Below are 24,285 nucleotides of genomic sequence, written 5' to 3'. Positions count from 1 at the left end.
TCGAGAAATGATCTTCGGTTGAGTTAAATACCTACAAAGTGAAATACCTACTGACGTACGCAAGTTACGTGACAAATAAATCGTTGGCTTCTCGTTTGACACGAGGAACGATCAGCAGTCTCCTGGAGGAACGATCCCTCTGTGTTTTCATTCATAAGATGTTTCCAGGTGAAGGGAATATTACTGAACAGTTCAAGACCTACTTTAAAGCCAATTCAAAGGCTAACTTAGTCAACTTTTGAATTTTCAGTTCTTTCTAAATGTCTTACTTTCTTACTGAGGTAAATGTTCGATAAGACTTAGGCGTACTAAAGCAATGGTGGGGCTTCTCCCACCCTTGTGCATTTTTATATTGTGCAACTAAACTAAACTTGATGGTGAATGGACAGTTGTGACCTGCAGATGGCACTAAAAAGGAAAGTTGCAGGGTGTCGCCAAAGTCAGTAGGATGCATCCTCTTGGGACCATGAATGGTGATTTCCTGATTTGTTCCGTTTTGTTTAAAGATATAAAAGTGTGACAAAAGAAGAACACGAGGCTCAAGTGTTCACAGCTTTGGAGTTTGTCCAGTTTAACCTCAGAGTTTCTGTTCGCTTCACTGAATACGGAAGTTAAATAATAAAGAATAAGATTGACAAACATTTTCCTGACAGAATATTCATCGGTACACATTTTAAAAGTCATCAAGCATCACATGAGAAGGTCCCAAAATAAGTGAGTTCTGTTTGGTGACTGAAGGGAAACAGAAGATCCTCAGATTCATCGAAACACGACGTCATTTGGAAGTTTAATACTTCATGAATCAACAGTTTCATCTCATTTCTGAGTCTCCAGCTATTCAAATAAAGCAGCTTCCTCTACCACACCGCTTCCTCCCGGTCCTCAGAGACCTGAAGGGTCCTCATGACTTAAGCAAAGAGTCCTTCCTGATCCAGCAGACGGGTCCACACAGGTGTAACTGATGAAGGTGATTGTGGTTCTGTTGAGTCAGCGTGCACGTGCAGGCTCATAATCAGTGTTATTGATCACACCTGTGTTTCAACATGGCCACTAATCAGTTTATCGACAGCACAAATCCTCAGAAGGACTTCAGTCAGAGATCATTTTATGATGGTTGTGTTATACATCAGTGAAGTGAATCAGTAGATGAAGAACGTTGACTCACTCGAAGGTGCAGAATAAATCCACAGCGGAGACGGTCCAGGTGGAGAAAGCTTTGCTTGGATTTAGTTCAGATTTGCACAAATACAGATCTGCAGGATGACGTGTGTCTGTAGTCCAACAGGAAGTCATCACCACTGGTTCCCTCCACAAACAGCCAATCAGATTCTCCCATTTGATTCTGGATTATTACAGAAAATAAACAATCGTTTATGATTTTTACACATTTAGTTCATCAAGATCATCTTCACTGATGAACTCCACTTTAACGATGTTTGAAGCGTGAAGTACAAAGCTACCGTTAGTCCATAAAGGAACCACGACGCTCTTTGATGTCGTTCTCTTGGGTTTTGGTCGCCATCTTTATTCTTTCAGAACAAGAGGCGAAACAGAGGGCGGAGCTAAAGACGACCTGAGGACATTTAAACGTTTCTTCAAAGTGATTGATAAACACACGGCCATTTTGTAGGTGATGTAAAAGCAGATTAATGCTCCGATGATGTTCATCACATTCACTGTATTTCCTGTTTATGTCTCTTTCAAAGTGTGTTTAATCAGAAGAAGCAGCTCCTCCTCCTGCTAGCATGCTGCTGCTGCTCCTGCTAGCTAGCGTGCTGCTGCTGCTGCTAGCTAGCGTGCTGCTGCTCCTGTTAGCATGCTGCTGCTCCTGTTAGCATGCTGCTGCTGCTAGCTAGCGTGCTGCTGCTCCTGCTAGCATTCTGCTGTTGCTAGCTAGCGTGCTGCTGCTCCTGCTAGCATGCTGCTCCTGCTAGCTAGCATGCTGCTGTGAAACGCAGTAATAAACTGAAGCAGTTCATCTGGAAACACAACAGGAAACTAACAGAAGGACGCAGATCTTTATTGTATTTGTACTCTTTTACAGTTTTTGCAGCGTATTTCAAACCAAACGGATAAATAGAAACGTTATGTTATTTATCACTGTGGAGAAGAAACAAATGAACGCCGGCATGTTACTCTTTACCGCCCGAGTCCTTTGAATATTCAAAATATGAAAATATTGGGGCTGTTTTAGCTCAATTCTTCACAAACACAACAGAAGATTCATTCAAACATAAACACGTACATGAACAACAGACGCACTTCATCTTCAATGAAGAATCAACAGATTCAAGAAGAAGTTACTTTAAGTTCACGTCTGGAACCATTTAATGAAACGTTGAGACGATAAACAAAGACGACACCAACACGGATTGTTCCTCTGAGTCTCTTTTGTTTTCATGTTTCATAAACTTGTGCCGCTCCGACATTTCATTAATTTTTATGTCGACGCAATCGCACAATAAAAATGTGCCAGATGAGCGTCCATAATAAATACCTTTAAATATCTATTTTGTGTCGTTACCCTCTTAATGAACCGCTGAACGGGAGGAGTGACAGTAAACGCTCATGTTTCCCATTTTGATAAACACAAAGTACTTTGAGCCTGTTGGCACCAGGGTCCCTTAAGAAAACCTGTTACTGCAGCAGGTCTGACAGTCTGCTCCTCTCAGTCCTGGTTCTGGTTCTCCCGGGCCTCCCTTCCCTCCAGCGGGTCCAGCAACACGTCCTGGATCTCCAGCAGAGAGGTGTCAGCTCCCAGAGAGGAGAAGCTGGAGGAGGAGGACGCTGCTGCTAGGATCCGGGTCTGTCCACGGTGGACCGGTCTCTGCTGGAGGATCCGGGTCTGTCCACGGTGGACCGGTCTCTGCTGGAGGATCCGGGTCTGTCCACGGTGGACCGGTCTCTGCTGGAGGATCCGGGTCTGTCCACGGTGGACCGGTCTCTGCTGGAGGATCTGGGTCTGTCCACGGTGGACCGGTCTCTGCTGGAGGATCTGGGTCTGTCCACGGTGGACCGGTCTCTGCTGGAGGATCTGGGTCTGTCCACGGTGGACCGGTCTCTGCTGGAGTCTGAGCTGAAGGAGGTTCTGGTGAACCTGCATGAGTTCATCTGGTTTCACCAGAATCCGACCCGGTGGCTCCGATGACGAGCAGTAATGTGGTTTTAAGAGGTCGTGGTCCTTTCTTCTGGAACTGAATCCTCTTCTGCAGGAACACGATGATCTTTCTGAGGACCATTAAAAGCTGACGTGAACGCTATCGGAGAACGGAATCAAAGTTTGAAACACATCTTTAAAAACACCTGATGTCACAGACAGGACACATGAACTCCCCCTGAAAGACCCCAACATGTTCCCCAGAGTCCAAGACCAGGTTCAAAATATGCAGCTCAAGTTTCTGTTTACATCTCCTCCTCCTCCTCCTCCTCCTCCTGCAGCTACGAGTGCGTTCATCAGGAGACTTCACTTTGTTTCCAACAATAAAACGAATCTGTTGTTAATGCACCTGAGATAACGAGCATACATTCTTGCATGCTTGTTCATATTTTTAACATCTGGAAGAAATGCTCATGAATAAATAAAAACACACCTGGAAGACGTCCTCTTAGTTTCTTCTTTAAACCTGATGATTTACAGCTACTCTGAAGACATGAAACGAACAAGGTGCTGGAAGCAGAAGCAGCTGGATGATTGTCCATGGTGCAGTTTGTGCTGTTTACATCTAACAGGCAGAAGACGGAGACATCGTGAGTCAATGACCACATGGTGACGGAAGCATCTGGAAGACTTGCTCTGCTTGTGAGGACAAACGCTGCAGAGATCTGTGCAGGAGAGCAGCTCTGATGTGATGATATGTAACTCATGGAACGGTGTTCCAGCTGTTGGGCTGCGTGTGATGGTCCAGCTGTTGGGCTGCGTGTGATGGTCCAGCTGTGGTTCATGAGCTCTCCCACACAGAGCAGCTATCACACAGACTAACTCCTTCATTCCTCCATAAGAACAATAAGGAAGCAGTGAGATTCTCGCTTCCTCAGACCGTCACTGAAAGAGTCCAGTGCTTTTTGGGGGTCTCACTGGTCTGAAACTGGTCCCGGCAGCCCAGCATGTGATCAGGTTGAGCTCAGATCGTGATGTCATTCTTGCAGAAGCGTCTCCCTCCAGTCGAAGGAGTGGTTCGGTCCGTGTGTGAGGGGGAGGATGGGAGGGTCCACTAACTGCCAGACCCCCGTGTCTCCCTGCTCCTCACAGGAGCAGAAGCCCAGGTAGGGGACCTGAGGACCAGGAGGAGGGATCAGGATTCAGTTTGACAGGAAAACGTTTCACTTCTTTCCGCTGTAGTTCCTTCATCAAACTGCTGTGCACTGTCCCTTTAAGGCCCACTCTGTTATTATTACCATCACTATATACATGTACCTCCTCACCACACGCCACGTGCAGAGCAGGCTATCGGTGCTATAATCATGTCTCGTTGTAGAACTTGTATGTTCGGCACATTCGTTCATCCAGAATATTTATTTCCTACGATGAAGAAATGCTAAATTATCTTTACAAATAAAATGACTTCCTCTAGAATCCAAACATGTTCCTGAGGTTATTCTTTGCTGCTAAAGAATCACTTAAAGCACACAAACCCAGCCTCAGTGGGGGGGGGGGGGGGGTTACGATGATCCTGATGGATTCACAACCGACCTTTCGGACCACTTGGATGAAGTCCGTGGCGCTCTGGGGGCCGCGGCCCTGCAGCTGCCTCGTGCACGCCTCTAAGGACGAGGCGTGGGCTACTATCAGCACACTGTGTCCTACCGAGAGACAGGGGGGGAGGGGAGGGGAGGGGGAGGGGAGGGAGGAGGAGGAGGGGAGGGAGGGAGGAGGAGGGGAGGGAGGGAGGGAGGAGGAGGAGGAGGGGAGGGAGGAGGAGGGAGGAGAGAGGAGAGGAGAGAGGAGGGGAGAGGAGGGGAGAGAGGAGGAGGGAGGAGAGAGGAGAGGAGAGAGGAAGCAGCATCAGCAGTGGAACAATACAGTAAGAAGCAGCAGCTGCTGGGAGCGTCTCTCACCTGAGTGTCTGCAGTCCGACAGGATGTCTTTGGTCACCTGGGCGCTCCGGCTCACGTAGCTCTCGTAGGGCTCGGACACCGTCAGCTTATTGAGCGGGATCAGAGGTCTGTGTGGAGGAACAGCTACAGCTGCAGCTCGTGCATGCATGTACAGTATATACACAATACACTGTACTCTATGTATTCACAACAATATCCACACATCCAGGTGCTGCAGATTGAAAGACAGAAGAGCTTTCAAAGACAAACACGTTGGAACAAGTGCATCTGAGTTACATCAGCTTTTTTCATGAGGAATCACGTAAAGTAATCGCCCGCTACGGCTAAACGATTCCGTCAAACGTAAAGCTTTTAATCACTTTTAATCACAACGGTCTTGACATGGTACCAGCAACATTTAAAGTGGATCTGATGAAGTCCCTAGGAGGAGTTCGTCAAAGTATAGCGACTAGAAATAGGCGAAAATCTATGGAAAAATGACACAAATATCAAATATCAAAAAGATTTTAATAACGTTGATGATGTAGCTCTAACAATGATCCGAGAGGCTTTTTTTTAGATCTAGCGGATTGGGACATGTGGGTCAAATTTCAAGTAAATCGGACATACTGGCCGAGGGGCGTGGCCGGTCCGACTTGTAGGGGGCGCTAGAGAGCCATTTTTTTACACACACATATGCAAATTTGGGCAGCAGAGTTTCTCCACCAGATGAGAGAGGGGTGCAAAAATGGTGAGTTTTCATAAATTCCAAGTGCCCCTACAAGCTCCATCCCCATAAAAATATAGATCAGAATAATAACGGATTCCTACAATTTCAATCGGGCCTTCGCGGCCCGACGTTGTCGGTGGCTCGGGCCCTAAAAACAACGTTTATATATATACAGAGGAGTCGCCCCCTGGTGGACACTAGAGGGAATGCAGCTTTAACACGTGAAGCTTTGGCTTCACTCTTCAGAACCGGAGGTTGTCTCCTGATGTGGACTGTCGGTACAACATTGTCTCCTGTATATTGTGAGGACAGCGTCACTGCCTCCTGACGCCCCAAGACGCCTGTGATTGGTTTTAAAAACAAGTGTTTTCGTCACCTGTATGTCGTGTCCACACTGAAGTGGGCTGCAGCCAGGTCAGCAGGTGATATCCACGCCGGCAGCGAGCTCCCAGAAACCCACTTGGTCCATTCAAACAGCCCCGGTTCCACTCGCACCTTCAGCTTACCGTCCTGCTGCAGACCTGATTCACACCAACTCGCATCACGAGAGCTCGAGGTAATAGTTGAATAAAATACATGAAGACATCTGGGACGTCCTCGTAGGAGACGCTCTGATACCTTTCAGGATGCTCTGTGCCGTCTGAACACATCGCAGAGATGGAGAGCAGTACACGAAGTCGATGGTTGTGTTGCTCTCCAACAAGGCCTCACCTGAAAAAACACACATTAAAGCACACACACACACACACACACACACACACACACACACACACACACTCCAGCACACGTACCCACGAGTCGAGCCTGCGTGGATCCAAACACGGTGATGGGGGCGTCCATGTCGTAGTCCCTCTGCCCCCCCCACAGCGGCACGCCGGGAGGCATGTTGAGATCGGAGCGAACGTATCGACCTGCAGATGTTCAGCAGCTGTGAGGCGGTTCATTCACAGTAAAGCGAGCGGGGGAGGAATGTGTTCTACTCTCACCTTTACTGTCGGAGCAGAGGGAGAGCCAGTGTTTGCCGAAGACCACGTCCATCCTCTCGCCGTGCCGACACACGAAAAGAGTCCGCTTGGGCTGCCGAGAGTGACCAGCGCTGACTCGCAGCACCTGCTGGAGAGAGAGAGACACCGGTCACTTTATGAGAGAGAGAGAGAGAGAGAGACACCGGTCACTTTATGAGAGAGAGAGACAGAGAGAGACACCGGTCACTTTATGAGAGAGAGAGAGAGAGAGAGAGAGAGAGAGAGAGAGAGAGAGAGAGAGACAGAGAGAGAGAGAGAGAGAGAGAGAGAGACACCGGTCACTTTATGAGAGAGAGAGAGACAGAGAGAGAGAGAGAGACAGAGAGAGAGAGACACCGGTCACTTTATGAGAGAGAGAGAGAGAGAGAGAGAGACAGAGAGAGAGAGAGAGAGAGAGAGAGACACCGGTCACTTTATGAGAGAGAGAGAGAGAGAGAGAGAGAGAGAGAGAGAGACAGAGAGAGACACCGGTCACTTTATGAGAGAGAGAGAGAGAGAGAGAGAGAGAGAGAGAGAGACAGACAGATTTTTTTTTTGATTTTTAGAAAACCTTTATTTTACTGTTTTTTTTGGTCTTTCCTCAAGTAATATGAACAAACAAAACCCCGTCGCCGTGGCAATGGATGAGAAGCAACTTTTCACAACAAAAACACAACAAACAACAAACAAAAGAGTGCATTTTCACAAGATGTCCAAGAATCGATGAGTTCATTTCGCACTGTACTTAATCCTAGATCCGAAAACTGATCTGTGGAGTCAGGAGTTCCTCAAGTAATATGAACAAACAAAACACCGTCGCCGTGGCAATGGATTAGAAGCAACACTTCACAACAAAAACACAACAAAAAACAAACAAAAGAGTGCATTTTCACAATATGTCCAAGAATCGATGAGTTCATTCAGCTCTGTACTTAATCCGAGATCCGAAAACTGATCTGTAGAGTCAGGAGTTCAGGATGCTCCTGCTCCGCCGGTTGAGTCCTCAGAGGGTCACAGCATGCTGCTGAGACCTGGGTCGTGCCGTCCTGGATGCCCGTCCTGGCTCCGTCCCCCAGCGGTCCGTGAAACAGCCGGTGTGGGGACGTGGGCCCCGGTCTCTTCACTTAACTCCATCGTTGTTTGTCTCTTTCCTGATTGTCTGAACTATTTTCTTTAGTCTGTATCCTTCCTGCTTCGTGAGACCTCCTCTGTCCTTGCTCCTCATGTGCGATCTGGCCGAGCTGGAGAGCTTCTCCGTGTCAGAGAGGTAGTCCTCCACTCTGGCTCCTTTCACGTTCTTGCTCTTCTTCAGATACTCCTGTATCTCCTCCACACTGTATCCTTCCGAGTCCTTACGGCTGTCGGCCTCATGTTTAGAGGGCCCACTTTCAGCAGCAGCGTCTTTCTCCAAACCGGGTTCAGCGTCGTTCTCCAGACTGGATTCAGCATCTGTCTCCGGACTGGATTCAGAGTCCGTCTCCAGACTGGGCTCACGCTCAGCAGCACCTACACTTCCTGTCATCGCCACTTTTTTGGCCTGTGAGTGTCCACGATTGTCCCCCTTCTTTCTCTTCGGCCGAGTAACCTTGAGACGCTCCTCGTCTTCCTCCATATCTACCTCACTACCTTCCTCCACCTGTCCTCCAGTACTCTTCCTCACTCCCTGCAGCCCACTCGTCTCCTCCACCCTCACCTCTTGTGCCCCCCCCGTCCCCTCCCCCCTCACCTCCTGGGCCGCACCCGTCTCCTCCCCCCTCGCCTCCTGGGCCACACTTGTCTCCTCCCTCCTCGCCTCCTGAGCTCCACTTGTTCCCTCATGTCCATCCTGCTTGTCCCCTCTGTCCTCCTCCTCAGTGCCTTTCTGGTTCTGGTCTTCATGAGAACCGGTTTGCCCAGGACACTCTCTGCTCATATGCCCTTCTTTCCCACAGCTGTAACATTTAAAATCATCAGTCTTCGCAAAAATGACATAGTCAAAGTCCTCCACAGTGATTTTGAACACGAGGTTTACCTCCCTGCTCCTGTTGCTGGGGATCATGCGGACCTGTCTCCTGTGAGACACTACGTGTTGTAACAGCGGGGACTTAAACCCAGAGGACATTCTCCTAACCGGAGACACCACCTTCCCGTGTTTGGCCAGCTCTCTGACGATGTCATCGTTCCTAATGAACGGAGGAACGTTCGATACGGTGACTTGTACTGCCGGTGAGCTGAGAGCGTAAGCGGGTAGGAAAAGCTCGCCCACCTCCACCCCGTTGTCCGACACCACTTCCGCCGCTTCTAAGCTGTCTAAAAATACGACCACATTGCTGTTCATCCGTGCTGCGGACTTCACGCTGCTGTGGCCGACAAGATCACCTACTGCCAGACTGATTTGCTCCACCGAACACCCGAACAGCGGCGGGATCCTCACCCCGTGCTTCCTGGTCAAATCAATGAGGCCCATGGCGGCGCCTAGCCGCCGACAGCTCGCGCTGATCGGCTACAAACACCCCCAAACAAAGACCCTAAACGTGCACACAACCCCCGTGAACCCTTCACACTACACTACACTCTCATCCCCAACATTACCCAACGAAGAAAAATGTCGAAAAACACGTTAAATTTCGCTCTCAAAATCTCCGCTCCTGCAGCTCCGCACACCTCCGTCCACTCAGACAGAGAGAGAGAGAGAGAGAGAGAGAGAGACACCGGTCACTTTATGAGAGAGAGAGAGACAGAGAGAGAGAGAGAGACAGAGAGAGAGAGACACCGGTCACTTTATGAGAGAGAGAGAGAGAGAGACAGAGAGAGAGAGAGAGAGAGAGACACCGGTCACTTTATGAGAGAGAGAGAGACAGAGAGAGAGAGAGAGACAGAGAGAGAGAGACACCGGTCACTTTATGAGAGAGAGAGAGAGAGAGAGAGAGAGAGACAGAGAGAGAGAGAGAGAGAGAGAGACACCGGTCACTTTATGAGAGAGAGAGAGAGAGAGAGACAGAGAGTAAACATATTTTTCAAAGACACAATATTACATGAATTTCATAACAACAACCTGCATCGGATGACAAATGAGGCTGGGAGTGTCTCCAGGACTGGAGCTGTCGAGGCGTCGGCTGTCCAGCAGCCCGTCAAACATCCCTCTCTCCTTGCTGGTCCTGTCCCTGGTCCTGTCACTGGGCCCACAGCTGAAGAAGGAATGGGAGCTGTGGTGGACGCAACGACAACCAGATCATTTATTTGAAAAACATGGTTTGTAACAGCAAATAAAAATATCCTTGTATGTGCAAAAACAAACTGTGAAATAAACCGTTTGTGATCCCGCTCACCCGTGGAAGACCCAGGTGTCGGACTCGTCGCCGAGGCTGACGTAGTTCTCCGGCAGCAGGCCCGACAGCCCCGAGGCCAGCGAGCTCCCGTAGACCCAGCCCTCGCTGGTGCTGCTCTGGTCCACCGGGGACATGAAGACAAAGGCGCCGGGGACCAGCTCCAGCTCGTCCTCGTTCTGAGGCGCGTAGGGGTACATCACCCGCAGGGTCTGCAGACGCACGGAGATTAATGATTGACAAGATATCTGTGACTTTTAAAACATTGTTCGTGTGAATATCAGCCACCTCGTGGTTTGCAAAACGAATGTCCCGGGAGAACAGGACCGCCAGCCAATCACAGCCCAGCTTGACTTCGATGCCCTTGGCCAGTTTCTCCAGCGATGGGAGGTGATTGGTGGGGAAGTTGTAGGCCAGAGTTACGTGAAGCTGCTTCTTGTGAGGCTCCACGTGGACCTCTGGAGACGAGAGAGAGAGACAGGAAGTCACACCAACAAGTCACCACAAGAAAGGAGGGATGCTCCCAGAAACCCGGTTCTGAATGAGTAATAACCCGGAGTATTGACGCAGTTCTGCTGTCGGTACTTTAGAAGTTACGGAGGTCGATATTCTGGAAAATCTTTTCTGTCAGTTTCCACCTCAATGCCCTAAAATTAATAGTGATACAATTCTGTGACAATTCTGAAAAATTACGAATATTATATTGAAAATTATTATTAATATGAATTATTGAACATTTATCAACAAATGTATAGAAAACATTAGAAAGAAATGTGGAAAGAAATAGTGAAAAATGTGAAATAAAATAAAAATAGTGGGAGATATTGATCATCTGGACTCGTCGACATCTTTACAACCAATCTCCTTTATAAAATACGCTTCTTTTATCTTCACGGAAAATAAAAGTGCTTTAATAACCCAACATGACCCCTATCCTGCCACTAGCCGGTCAACACACATTACACAGTGAATGCATTATGATGCCACACAGTGATAAAGAGAGAAGACATGCAGCACCCAGGGGCATTGTGGGTAAACAGTTTGTGGTTCCTACCCGCCTTCCTGGCCGCCTCTGTGGCGAAGTCGGCCGCAAACAGCTTGAGGACGTCGGCCACCTGCTCCTCCACGAAGAGGCCGATGAAGTTGGAGGACGTGTAGAGCTCCAGAGGCAGCGGGCTGGGAAAACGACCACGCCAGGACTGGACGGAGGCCTGGAGGGCCTCACACAGGGCTTCTACCTGGTGGTCTGCACACTGTGGAAACAAAACTACTTAGTTAGGTTTAGACAACAAAACTACTTAGTTAGGGTGAGACAACAACACTACTTAGTTGGGTTGAGACAACAACACTACTTAGTTAGGTTTAGACAACAAAACTACTTAGTTAGGGTGAGACAACAACACTACTTAGTTAGGTTGAGACAACAACACTACTTAGTTCATTTTAGACAACAAAACTACTTAGTTAGGTTTAGACAACAAAACTACTTAGTTAGGTTTAGACAACAAAACTACTTAGTTAGGTTTAGACAACAAAACTACTTCGTTAGGTTTAGACAACAAAACTACTTAGTTAGGTTTAGACAACAAAACTACTTAGTTAGGGTGAGACAACAACACTACTTAGTTAGGTTGAGACAACAACACTACTTAGTTAGGTTTAGACAACAAAACTACTTAGTTAGGTTTAGACAACTAAACTACTTAGTTCGGTTTAGACAACAAAACTACTTAGTTCGGTTTAGACAACAAAACTACTTAGTTAGGTTTAGACAACTAAACTACTTAGTTAGGTTTAGACAACTAAACTACTTAGTTCGGTTTAGACAACAAAACTACTTAGTTCGGTTTAGACAACAAAACTACTTAGTTAATTTTAGACAACAAAACTACTTCGTTAATTTTAGACAACAAAACTACTTAGTTCATTTTAGACAACAAAACTACATCGTTAATTTTAGACAACAAAACTACATCGTTAAATTTAGACAACAAAAATACTTAGTTCATTTTAGACAACTAAACTACTTAGTTAGGTTTAGACAACTAAACTACTTAGTTAGGTTGAGACAACTAAACTACTTAGTTAGGTTTAGACAACTAAACTACTTAGTTAGGTTTAGACAACTAAACTACTTAGTTAGGTTGAGACAACAACATTACTTAGTTAGGTTGAGACAACAACACTACTTAGTTAGGTTAAGACAGCAAAACTACTTAGTTAGGTTTAGACAACTAAACTACTTAGTTAGGTTGCAGCTCAGACGTCCTTTAACCGTGAACCATCATAGAGTGAACGGCTCTCACTCACCATGAAGAACTGGCAGAGGGTGATGTGGGGGAAGATGTTGTGGGCTTTGTTCTTGCCACAAGTGACCCGGCTCTGCTGCCAGAAGTGTGAGAGCTGGTTCTGTAGAGGTCCGCTGGGTCGCAGGTAGAGGACGAACTCTCTGGGCAGAGGGTCGTCCAGGAACGGGTCGTCCACGTGGGAGAAGAGCCTGGAATCATGGACAGACCAGGTTCACATCATGCCTTTCATTTCTCTATGTACAGATATCGTATTGTACAAATATATAAAGATAAGTACACGTTAGCTCGGTATTCCTCAAACAAATGTAAAAAAATGGAAATTGTCATCACATTTAATAAGATGTTGAATTATATTATTGTAGTAAGAATACAACAAACAAAACAAGCACACAAAAAAAGAGCGGAAAAAACAAACCAATCTGTAAACAACAATCCAAATAAATACATGAAAAACAATAGACGAAAAAAAAAAAATGTAAATAATTCTTGATTTTTGGTTACTAGTTGGTTAGTGTGTCTGCTTGTTTTACGTGCTTCTTGTTGTCATTTTATCTTTTGTTGTATTTTTCTTTAAATCATAATAGCTTAGTAGTTTGTTGTTTCTCATGATGGAGGTCTGTTGTTTTGACCTGTTGCTTCTTCACTTCTATCAGATTTCTACATTTTCATTTTTTTAACGATCTGGATTTTATAAAGTCTGATGTGTGCAAAAAATAAAATAATGATGTTGCACAGTTTCAATGAAAATATAACCTTCACAGCCCTGAATGCAGATGATTTCAGCTGTAGAGCCAGTTCACCGATGTGGACACATTCGAGTCCAACAGCTGCTTTATGAATGGAAGAATCTATTTTATGAATGGAAGAATCTATTTTGTGATTGTGGGACAGAAAACTTCCTGAAACTTCCTGAAACTCCTGAACGCATTCATTATTTCAGGTGTTGTCACTGAGAGAGATGAGGCTGCTCAACAAATCATGAATTATCAACATGAAACATACGCAGCGGTTACGAGCCTCCTACAGCAGGGGGCAGCATAACACTCAGGTTCTACATGAATGTACCGTAAACACAACTCACCAGTCACATGCTGCTTGAACGCTGCGACCTCCTGTTGACACCAGAGCCTTCAGCCTGTGACGGAGCACAACAGAATCCACTTATGTCCTTTAAAAACACGCTTCTACGGTCTGAACTGTGAGCGAACTCTCATTGGTCGTCTCTGGACAGACGTTTGTTTCCAGCAGCAGATGGTAAATACAAGAAGGACACAGAAGCTCTGAGATATGAGACGAGGCCTCTGAAGGAAAGATGAAAGGTTTAAAGTTAAAGAACAGAACTGAGTACAAAGAATATCTGGTGAATTATTCATTTTATTCAGACTGAACATCTAAAGAAGAATTTAAGGACAGAAAAACATCACAATGCCAAATGGGAATGCGTTTGCATCCCTCATTATGTAAAGCTCAGAGAAGACTGGGTAACCGTTTCGCATGAGCTTCTACAAGTCGGTGCTGTTTTGATTTGAAGAAAGCACAAAATATTCCTCACACCCCGTTAAAAGAGAGCAGCGTGAAGGTCTCCTTCAGCTCAGCTGCACCTGGAGGCTGAAGGAGAAGGCACATCGGATTGTTCACATCAGAAACACAGAAATCTAACGAGCCGACACTCCGGAGGAGATGAGAGCTCGAGCTCCGTCTCTGGGGAGGAAGCAGCTTCCTCACATCCTGTGGGATCACGGGACGCATTAATGACTGCAGGCTCTCAGAGCACCAGGAAGTGATCATCGCAGGTTGGTGAAGGTGGCTGCAGATATGTTTGGATTAAAAAAAGAATTATCTGCTTTAATTGTGTATTTTATTGTTTTTCATTTGTTATTATTAAGACAAACGATGCTGATGTGAACAAACCTTTTCGACCCCAAAATAGATTGATTGAAAAGCATGTTTTGTTCAAACAATCCCCCAAAAATGCACCGTTAATCACAGCCAGAAGCTGTAAAAACACATTCAGGGTTTTCAACATTCGAATGGTCCTTGAACGCATCATGGCTGACAAACGCTTCTATCAAAGAAGCAGACAAATCGAAGATTAAAATTGTGATATTTCATCAAAAACATTTTATTCTACATGTTCTCCTTAAAAATTCCTCCCGAAATAAAGCGTTTACTTTAATCAGATTCTGTAAAAAACTTGGATCACAGGAAACTCCTGCAGCTGACAGTCTGAAAACAGCTCCGATTGAAACCCTGAAGCTCGGAGGCTTCACCAAACTACGGAAGTGTTCATCACTGCACAAGAGGCTGTCGGGCAACTTCCAACACGTTCACAGGAAAAACGTGAACAATCATCCAGGAAGTTACAGAAAAAGCTCCATCAACGACTCTTCTGCTTCTGACTTCTGCAGCTCAAGTTCACAACAACACCTTCAGAAGCATCAATGTCAAGGCAGAAGGCATCGCTCGGCCAGATCAACACGAGCGTGAACAACACTTGACTGAGTCTGAAGGACTTCTGGGAAGAAGCTCGATGAACAGATGAGTCACAACGAGGTGTTTGTGGCACGGCTCCCGTTAACGTCTGGTTTAAAGCAAAACACCGCATTCCACGGGAAAGCGTGAAAATCATGCAAAATAAAACACAAACCACACATAGGAATGGCTGAAGAAGCAGCAATGTACCGTCTTGGATCAGCTAAGTCCAAATCAAGAGCTTGAACAAGCAACTCCTGCTTGAAAAGAAAACAAATGCTGCTGCGCTGAAGTGAAATGAGTCTGAATTAGATTCTAAAGCTGCATAACTTGCCTCAATAAACAAGTCAACAACGGATCAATCGTGCAATACAACACATTTTGTGGTTCTTCACTCTGAATGTTTGCTGCTGATGTTTCCCTTTAAGCTTTAGTAAAAAATGTGTAAAAAAATAGAGAAAAACTAGGCGGATGAGTCATACGTGGTTCTAATGTGATGGATTAAAGGGCTACTCCAGCAATTGGGTATTGCACTTCAATGAGGTTAGGGGACTTGTTAAAGGCAATTTAAAACAAGAATGGTCAAAATCCTGACTTTTACTACTTAGTGGGGATCAAGCTTCAAAACTTTGAATCCAACAATTCCCACAATGCAACTCAACAGGGATGGGAAAGCATGTTTCCTTTAAACGATCGCCAAAACTACACCATTCATCACAGCTAGAAGCTTTAAAAACTATCATCAACATGAGATGCATCTCTCCAACGGTCCTTGAACACATCATGTGTCACGAGACTTCCATCAGAAAACGCAACTGAAAAAAGGGAGGAGAGAGGAGAAAGGAGGGGGAGGAGAGAGAAGAGATGGGAGAGGAGGAGAGAAGAGAGAAGAGAGGAGGCGAGAGGAGGAGAGAGGAGAAAGGAGGGGGGAGGAGAGAGGAGATGGGAGAGGAGAGGAGAGAGGAGAGAAGAGAGGAGGAGAGAGGAGAAAGGAGGGGGGGAGGAGGAGAGAGGAGATGGGAGGAGGAGAGAGGAGAAAGGAGGGGGGAGGAGAGAGAAGAGATGGGAGAGGAGGAGAGAGGAGAGAAGAGAGGAGGAGAGAGGAGAGAGGAGAAAAGGAGGGGGGAGGAGAGAAGAGAATAAACTTCTCATATTATTTGTGTTTTTAAACTGATATACAGCTTATTATAATGGAAAATATCAATTCAATATCACTGATAATAGTTGACAGTAATGCACAATGAATTATTGAGATAATAATAATAATCTAAATAATTTATTTAGTAAAAATACTCAACATTTTCTGGTATTTACTGCAAAGCTTTTCACACTCAACTGCTAGCTCTTCATCATGTCATATCATTTGTTTAAGTTGTAAAATAATGTTCTATTGGTGAAACACTTTGACACTCAGTGGGTGATTTGTTTGGTTTTAACATGGGGGGGAGGGGAACATTCATTATTTCCATTGATTATTCAATCAGACATCCTGCATCTATTATTTAGCAGAGCTTTCATGACTCACCCCCTCAACTAAAGAACAACCTGGTGTTACCTTCACTTATTATTTCATGCCCACATCATCAGTCATTCATTTTCCACACACACACTTAGTGGTTTTAAACCTCAAAATGTTCCAAATTCACCTGAAGAAATAAAGCATGACGGACATTTTGTGAATCAGAGATGTGTCATAAAGGCCGTAGGAATATAAAAGTCAAACATCTAGAATAGATTGAAGGTATCGTACATTGTAGTTAATGTCAGTCTGTGGTGGGACCGTAGGGTGAAGCAGGTTGACGTCTCCTGCTTCATAGCAGCTGTCAGAGGGCTGCAGTTCAGATGAAGGAACTAGTCAGCAGTTGTCGGGCCAGTTGTCTTTGCCGTGAGGATGGAAGATAATTCAGAGGCTCTGATCCGTCCCTTCACTGTCTGACACCTGCTGAACCTTCATTAGCTCCGCCTGCTGCTACAGACTCACGCAACACATGTGGAAACCAGCTGCACTCACAACTCATAATGTTACAATTCAAATGTTGCTCGTGATGTAATTATCATCTCAGAATGTCCATGACAAGTTGAGTCCTTTATTTAAAACAACTGGACTTTGGTGTGTTTGGTGTAGAGGACATTTTCATCAATCAGTTCCAAGTTGTAGTGTTACTGTGATGGTTCCTCCTCCTCCTCCTCCTCCTCCTCCTCCTCCTCACTGCTTTAGTCCACAGGGGGCGACAGAACCAACACGAAATAAAGTAACTTAAATATCCTGTGTGATTCTTACCATAATAGGTCTTCTATACATTATTTACTTTCGTTACTTTAACATTCACACGGACCACAACGAGCCCCCCCCCCCCCCCCCCCCATGTCAAGAGGAAGCTGAGCCGAATCCTGTCACTGTGGGAAATCCCACGGCTTCATGCATCCTCACACTTCCTGTTTACAAAGACCCACACACACACACACAACGACCACACACACACACACACACACACACACAACGACCACACACACACACACACACACTGTGGAGACTTGAGTACACAAACGGGCGTCTGAACACGTGAACAGAAACAGATTTGTGACGTCACCTCAAGTTCCAACAGAGATACAAACACTGGTGCTCTGAGTCTCACTGTGTTTATGATGCAGTGATTCTAAAACATCACAAGGCTGCAGCACTTTAATCACACAGGTTTCGCCCTCTCTCACTATTTAACAGTTATTTATTATGGCTGAAGATCTATAAATGCCCAGCATTTAAGAGACAAGACTGACAAGTCCCAAGTCTTGTCTCAAGTCCCAAGTCTTGTCTCAAGTCCCAAGTCTTGTCTCAAGTCCCAAGTCTTGTCTCAAGTCCCAAGTCTTGTCTGCAGTGGAGACTGCCAGACATCACTTGGTTGGGTGGTTGCTGCTAAAGCTGCTTCAGTGGTCGTGTATTTGTCAGACATTGTTTTGTGTTTGTCCTCCGACTTTGTTTCTGACTCAGACAGCATTGTGATGTGAGGCGACGGGGATACAAACCTCCGTCACTATGATGGAACTGATCATCTTTTGTTTTGTTCCTGTGTTGCTGTACATTGTTCCAGCCAAACAAAGGCCCCAACATTCAAACACTTCAGCTCAGACTGGTTCCTTAAGACCAGCACCAACAGCTCACTGACTGCAGCTCAGCACTTTTAAACAATCTATTCATTAGCCGATTTATTTCATAATAACGTATCTATTTAATATTGACCATTTTCTGGCTTAATACAAAATAGACCCTAACCACGTCATGCTTGTCAGTTTGAATCTGAACGGACACATTCTTAATAAAAACACAAACATTACTATTCATTGCAAAGCTCTTTGAATCGATTTTCTTCCTGATGGAGAAAGCTTGAACCACTTTTGTCTCTGCAGTGAAACGACTCGTCCCACCAGACTCTTCTCTCTCTGGACCGACCCCACTGTGAGCTCTACTGCTTCACAAAATCAGATTTGGAGCAACATGAGCATTCATTTGGAGTCATGTTTGTGTCCACCAGATGAATTTGAGGCCAACATTCACTCTCCTTTTAGCTCCATGTTGGGTCTCTACCAACTTCTGCCAAACACATCTGGTTCACTCCAGCGTTTCCTCATCCGACGGTTCGTATGATCTCTGACCAAGAAGTTACTGCTCAGGAGTTTGTGCGTTTTCCTACAAAAGTCCAGCAACACGTGTGCACTTCTGCTTGTTACAGGCATACGGCCTCCGTCTTTACAGGAAACAACTTAGTTAAGTTTAGGCAACAAAACGACTTCTTGCGCTTTAAGAAAAGATTGTGAAATACTAATTTATTGTTCTATAAATTATGTTTATCTAAAATAAGTCATGAGACGTGTCGTATTTTGCCAGAGAAGGAAAATATGCTCATATTTCTGCAAAATAATTGCTGAAGTTTGAAGCTGCAGTGTGTACAGAGTGTGTGTGTTTTGTATGTATTTATATTTATTTAAGTATCCTGTAAACTGTTAGCAGTTAACATATTGTTCATGGTTAAAAAGTTTGAAGCTGTAGTTTGAAGCCAAGTGTTTTGTATTTATTTATATTTATAGTATACTTTAAACAGTGAATATATTGTTCAATTTGAAGAAAAAAGTATCGGTTCAGGCACCGTTTAGGCACCGGTATCGTTTTAAAAGTATCGTTTTAGCACCGGTATCGTTTTAAAAGTATCGTTTTAGCACCGGTATCGGAAAAACCCCAAACGATCCCCAACCCTCGCTGTGATGCAAATTTGTATTTTTTTAATTTCATTGGAATTTCCATTTATTTATTTTATTATTATTCTTTACATTATTTAATGTTTTTAAATTTAATTTTCTTTTTTCCCCTCCTACTATTATTCTTTTTTGTGTACATATGTACATGTGTGTATGTGTAGGAGTTCCGTTGTGTTAAAAGTGTAGAAAGTAAATCTGCACTGTCAGCGATATACATCCACATCCAATCAGGCCTCCAATGAAATGTCTCATCAAATCGTTGTGATGCGGTCATGCAGCAGGAAGACGCTCCAACATGGAGGACGACTCCTGCCGTGTCTCAGTGAGGTGGATGTGAGGGAGCTGGAGGACGCCGGCTGCTGGAACCGTCATTTTGGCAGAAGTACCATGGCACAGATGGCTTGGTCTCCACTGAACACACACACACACACACACACACACACACACACACACACACACACACACACACACACACACACACACTGACAGGAGATGACACACAGAAAGACATCCACATATGTGAATGAACACACACACACACACACACAGTTGACATCAAAGTGGGGATGAGATTATCTGCAACATCAAATCTACTTTAGTTCCTGATCCTCTAGACCCCCAAAAAATAAAAACAGCAACTGTGTTCACAGATTAGTGGTGTGTGTTAAAGAGAGAGAGAGACAGAGAGAGAGAGAGAGAGACAGAGAGAGAGAGAGAGAGAGAGAGAGAGAGAGACACAGAGAGAGAGAGAGAGAGAGACCGAGAGAGACAGAGAGAGAGAGAGAGAGAGAGAGAGAGAGAGACAGACAGAGAGAGAGACAGAGAGACAGAGAGAGAGAGAGAGAGAGAGAGACACAGAGAGAGAGAGAGAGAGAGAGAGAGACCGAGAGAGACAGAGAGAGAGAGAGAGAGACCGAGAGAGACAGAGAGAGAGAGAGAGAGACCGAGAGAGACAGAGAGAGAGAGAGACAGAGAGAGACAGAGAGAGACAGAGAGAGACAGAGAGAGAGAGAGACAGAGAGACAGAGAAATTCTATATTATGGACATTGACCCGTCAAACACAGAAGAGAATAGCGTCCATGTGGGATTCACGATGATGAAGATCAGTTATGGGGTCGTTTTACGTTAATCTGAATCTGAATGTTGGGAAAATGTGGAATATTAATATTAATTTCCATTAGTCATGTAAACAGCTTAGTAGGAATATTGTCTTTTTTTGGATTAGGGGAAAGAACTAAATATTTGGTGAATGTAAAGGTTGTTAGGGTTGCACAACTAACCAGTAGAAGTACGAGCAGCGACCCCTCACTGGCTTCCCACCCAAAAACACGTCCATCCAGAATCAAGCGTTTACAGTCGGGGGATGGGAAACGTACACCACTGCACCTGTTTCTAGCTGTTTAACATTTCTACAGCAGCCAAGTCTTGATGCAGCTGCACTGCAGATAATTACAAATATAATGTTATTCCAAGGACTCACAAACTCGGAGGAATCCATCAACAAACTTATTCAGCACATGAACTACGTCTGGGCTGTTTTTGAATAACACATAATCTCTAAACACTGTTTTACATCCTTATCATGTTGATTATCAAACATCTGATGTGTTGCATCAAATTATTGAACATTTTACTGTGAGATGGTTTGAGCATATGCATTGCATCATTCAAATGTAGGAAGTAGATTGTCAATAAACAGCTTCTTTTGGTCAAGTAAACAGTCGTCGCCATGTTGAGAGCCGTGTTGAGTCAACAATTATGCTCTGACTTTCATATTGATCCCTTATATATCCACATATATTTATATTATTTCCGTTAAACATCTTGTCAGAGTATTAAGCCAAAGAGAAGGAAGCAGTGCGAGACTGATGGTGTTGTGTTCAGGGGGGGTGGGACACCTGTCAATCCGAACAGCCTCCAGGTCCACGTGAAGACCTGCTGCTGACTCAGCAACTGTAGGCCGACAGCTGCGAGGTGAGCCTGAACCATGAAGATAACTTCACCAACATAACCAGCAAGTTAATATGTGTTTTAACCAACAACTCATTGACTTTTCCTTCCACGTGTATTTTTACACATGTTTAAAGTGACAGTGAGGAACTTCTAACTGGTTGTGAACCTGAATGACGAGCATCAAGAATAACTCTATAGAAACGGACCATCTTCTCTCTGATGGTCTCTCTACTGATGGAGGTCATAGAGGATCAGGACTACACTGCTCTGAGGTTCAGACTGGTTCCTTGCTGTCACTTTAAGGCACTGAAATAGTGAGATTTCAAGATAAATAACTACTGGAAATCATCAGCTTCAAACCCACAGATGTTAGTAACCTACTAACCTCATCAATATATATATATAAATATATATACATATATCACTCAAACCTTCACGCTGACTGACTGGTTCACTTTCATTCTGCTCACGTTGAATCTCTGCATCACTGCCTGAGGCCACCAGCGAATAGACACAAAGCCTCCGGTGCTCAAATAATGGATGAAATTATCCAGGAAGGAGACTCAGATAAAAACTGCATAAAACACAACAACACGCCGTTGATATAAAGGATGAAAACAACTATCAGAGGCTCTTCTTATAGAGGAGGTAGTTTGTAATGATAACTTGCTGCACTACCTTGAGTTTCTTCCATACGGTGAGATACCGGAGTGCAGACGACGAGGCTCATAATCTGATAGCGCCGTCTGTTCGCCTGCTTTCTAAATGAACCGTGATATGATCAGCGAGCTGCAGTGGAAGTGAAGAACACTGATGCACCTCTCCTGTTTCAGGAAGCAGAACAGGCATTCATGTGACCTTGTTAAGAGGCTCCCTATTGATGGCAGACACACACGTATATATAAATATGTACATATACCGGTAAGGCAAGGCAAGGCAAGTTTATTTGTATAGCACATTTCAACAACAAGGTAATTCAAAGTGCTTCACATAAAACCATTAAAAGCATCAAAACATAAGGCAAAAGAAAAGGAGATTTAAAAACAATTAAAGAAACAGTGTAAGAAATAAAATTCAGTAGTAAAAAGTAAAGGAGATTTAAAACATACATTGAAACAATAATTGATGTCTCCCTGAGACCGGTACATATGTAGCGGTCATATATTGCTTTACATATATTGCGGTACATAGCATTGTAAATGTATAGTAGTGAGAGAAAATTGAAAAGTGCTGTGAGATTTCCCCCAGATTTCAGAAATATGGACAGAAATAGGTTTTAATAATGTGTTAAAGCTGCATTCTCTCTAGTGTCCACCAGGGGGCGACTCCTCTGGTTGTATAGAAGTCTATAGAAAATGACTCTACTTCTCTCTTGATTTATTACCTCAGTAAACATTGTAAACATGAGTTTATGTCTCAATCTCTAGTTTCAAGTCTTCTTCAATACAGCATGATGTTCATTTAGTACATTATGGTCCATTTAGAGTCACACAGACCATAAAGCAGGGGATGCTTTAGGGCGGGGCTACACGCTGATTGACAGGTCTCTACCAGAGACGTATACGGCGTCTCTACGTCACTCCTCCTCAGTCCAGATATGGTCACTTCCTGTTCAACGATGGCCGTAATCCAAGATGGCGACGGTGAAATCACCGAACTCAAGGCTTCAAAACATCAGTCCACAAACCACTGTGTGATGTCACGATGACTACTTCCACTTCATATATACAGTAGCTGCAGCGTTCATAAAGTTGAAAACTTTTTAACTCGGCACGTCTACATTGACGGGATTTGGGGGCGCAAAAAAAGCGCGACGTGTGATGGGACCCCTGGTAGAGACCTGTCAATCACAAGGTAGACCCGCCCTAAAGCAACACACCAATAATTGCCTTAAACCAACATGATAAAGTGCTGCTCTCCTGGTTGGTGGAATCCAGTGTACAGTAGTGTTTACAGGGAGAGACTGAGGCCGACGGGACGGCTGTGAACGAACAGATCTGGGCCAAGTCAAAGACAGTCTCTCCATTCATTAACATCAGAGGACACAGGGTGAGCCGTATGACACACACACACACACACACACACACACACAGTCACAGTCATAGTCATGACGTCATGACTACAGCTCCTCAAGAAAACGACTACAACACCACTTTAAATATGACTTACATACTCACACATAAACATGAGAAAGAAAATCAATGGTTTCATCTTCATTAACCGTTCCAGTTGAAACCAAGTAAAAACAGTGAAAACAGTGAAAAAAGGGGAAAATGTGATACTGTTTTTAATGTGTTTGATTTAATGTGTTTTGACTGTATTATACTCTTCAGTTGGTTGTGTGGTTGTTTACAGTGAGCGGCTCCAGTTTACCAAGTAAAAAAAGGCAAAATATCGTCTTCTGTAACTCTGTCTCGCGCTAACTACTCTACTTCTTTTTTTTTACTTTATTCGACTGTATTCTACTCTTTAGTTGTGTGTGGTTGTATTCAGTGAGCACCAGCGAGCTGTGTGGAGCGATGCTACGACCCCACAGCACAAACCGTTACTGACGCTCACACACCGGCCATGTCCGCGTCATGGTCCCCGGATGACCTCCGCACATGCCTGTGATCCTCCACACGCACACACACACACTCACACACTCACACTCACACACATACATCCAGCATACTCACACACACACACACATTCTCACACACACGCCTACTTACGCCCTCGGTCTTGGGAAGCCCATGGATAACAGCACGTCCAGGTTGGAGCCAGATTTCACCGAACCCGACCGGTTCTGCCGGAGCCTCCGCGGGATGATTTTACTGTACAGGTCTTCTTTGGCAGCCATGGTCGACAGTCCGCGTCCGGCAAGTCCGAGAGCGTCGGCCGGGTCCGCATGAGTGGAGAGAGAGGGAGAGCTGAGGACGACTGAAGCCGAGCGGAGAGCAGCGCTTTGCGGCCAGAGAGGCAGGCAGAGCCCGCTACTCCGCCCACCGGAGGAAGCAGCCAATCAGATCCGCTCACTGGATGTTTACAGCCGAATACAGGACACGCGATACGGCGGCTCAAGGCTCACAATGTGGGGCTTTACTTTAACCAGTCTGAACTGTAGGTGTGTGTGTGTTTTTATTATTGACAAAATACAATACACTAAGAAATCAGGTTAAACATGTGCAGCACATGCAGAACGTTGGTTTGTAAAAAACACACACACACACAAATGATAATTAAA

At 44.9% G+C, this 24,285-nt stretch overlaps 1 protein-coding gene across 1 annotated transcript; it reads right to left on the bottom strand.

Annotated features, from left to right (window-relative positions):
* Positions 1-3,506: 3,506 nt before the first annotated feature.
* ubash3bb (ubiquitin associated and SH3 domain containing Bb) lies at positions 3,507-23,968 on the bottom strand. Its single transcript, XM_079271320.1, has 14 exons — positions 23,774-23,968; positions 13,464-13,517; positions 12,384-12,570; positions 11,128-11,326; positions 10,362-10,531; positions 10,077-10,285; positions 9,803-9,953; positions 6,751-6,877; positions 6,556-6,675; positions 6,383-6,475; positions 6,141-6,285; positions 5,056-5,162; positions 4,691-4,800; positions 3,507-4,272 (listed from the first exon to the last, which is right to left on the bottom strand). The coding sequence occupies exons 1-14, from the start codon at positions 23,899-23,901 to the stop codon at positions 4,135-4,137; spliced, it is 1,938 nt and encodes a 645-aa protein (XP_079127446.1). The 5' UTR covers positions 23,902-23,968; the 3' UTR covers positions 3,507-4,134.
* Positions 23,969-24,285: the final 317 nt, after the last annotated feature.

Source organism: Melanostigma gelatinosum, assembly GCF_949748355.1.
Source record: "Melanostigma gelatinosum genome assembly, chromosome: 7".
In the NCBI taxonomy this organism is placed as follows: Eukaryota; Metazoa; Chordata; class Actinopteri; order Perciformes; family Zoarcidae; genus Melanostigma; species Melanostigma gelatinosum.
Note: the sequence above shows the minus strand (reverse complement) of the source record. Positions and strands in the feature narration are given on the sequence as shown.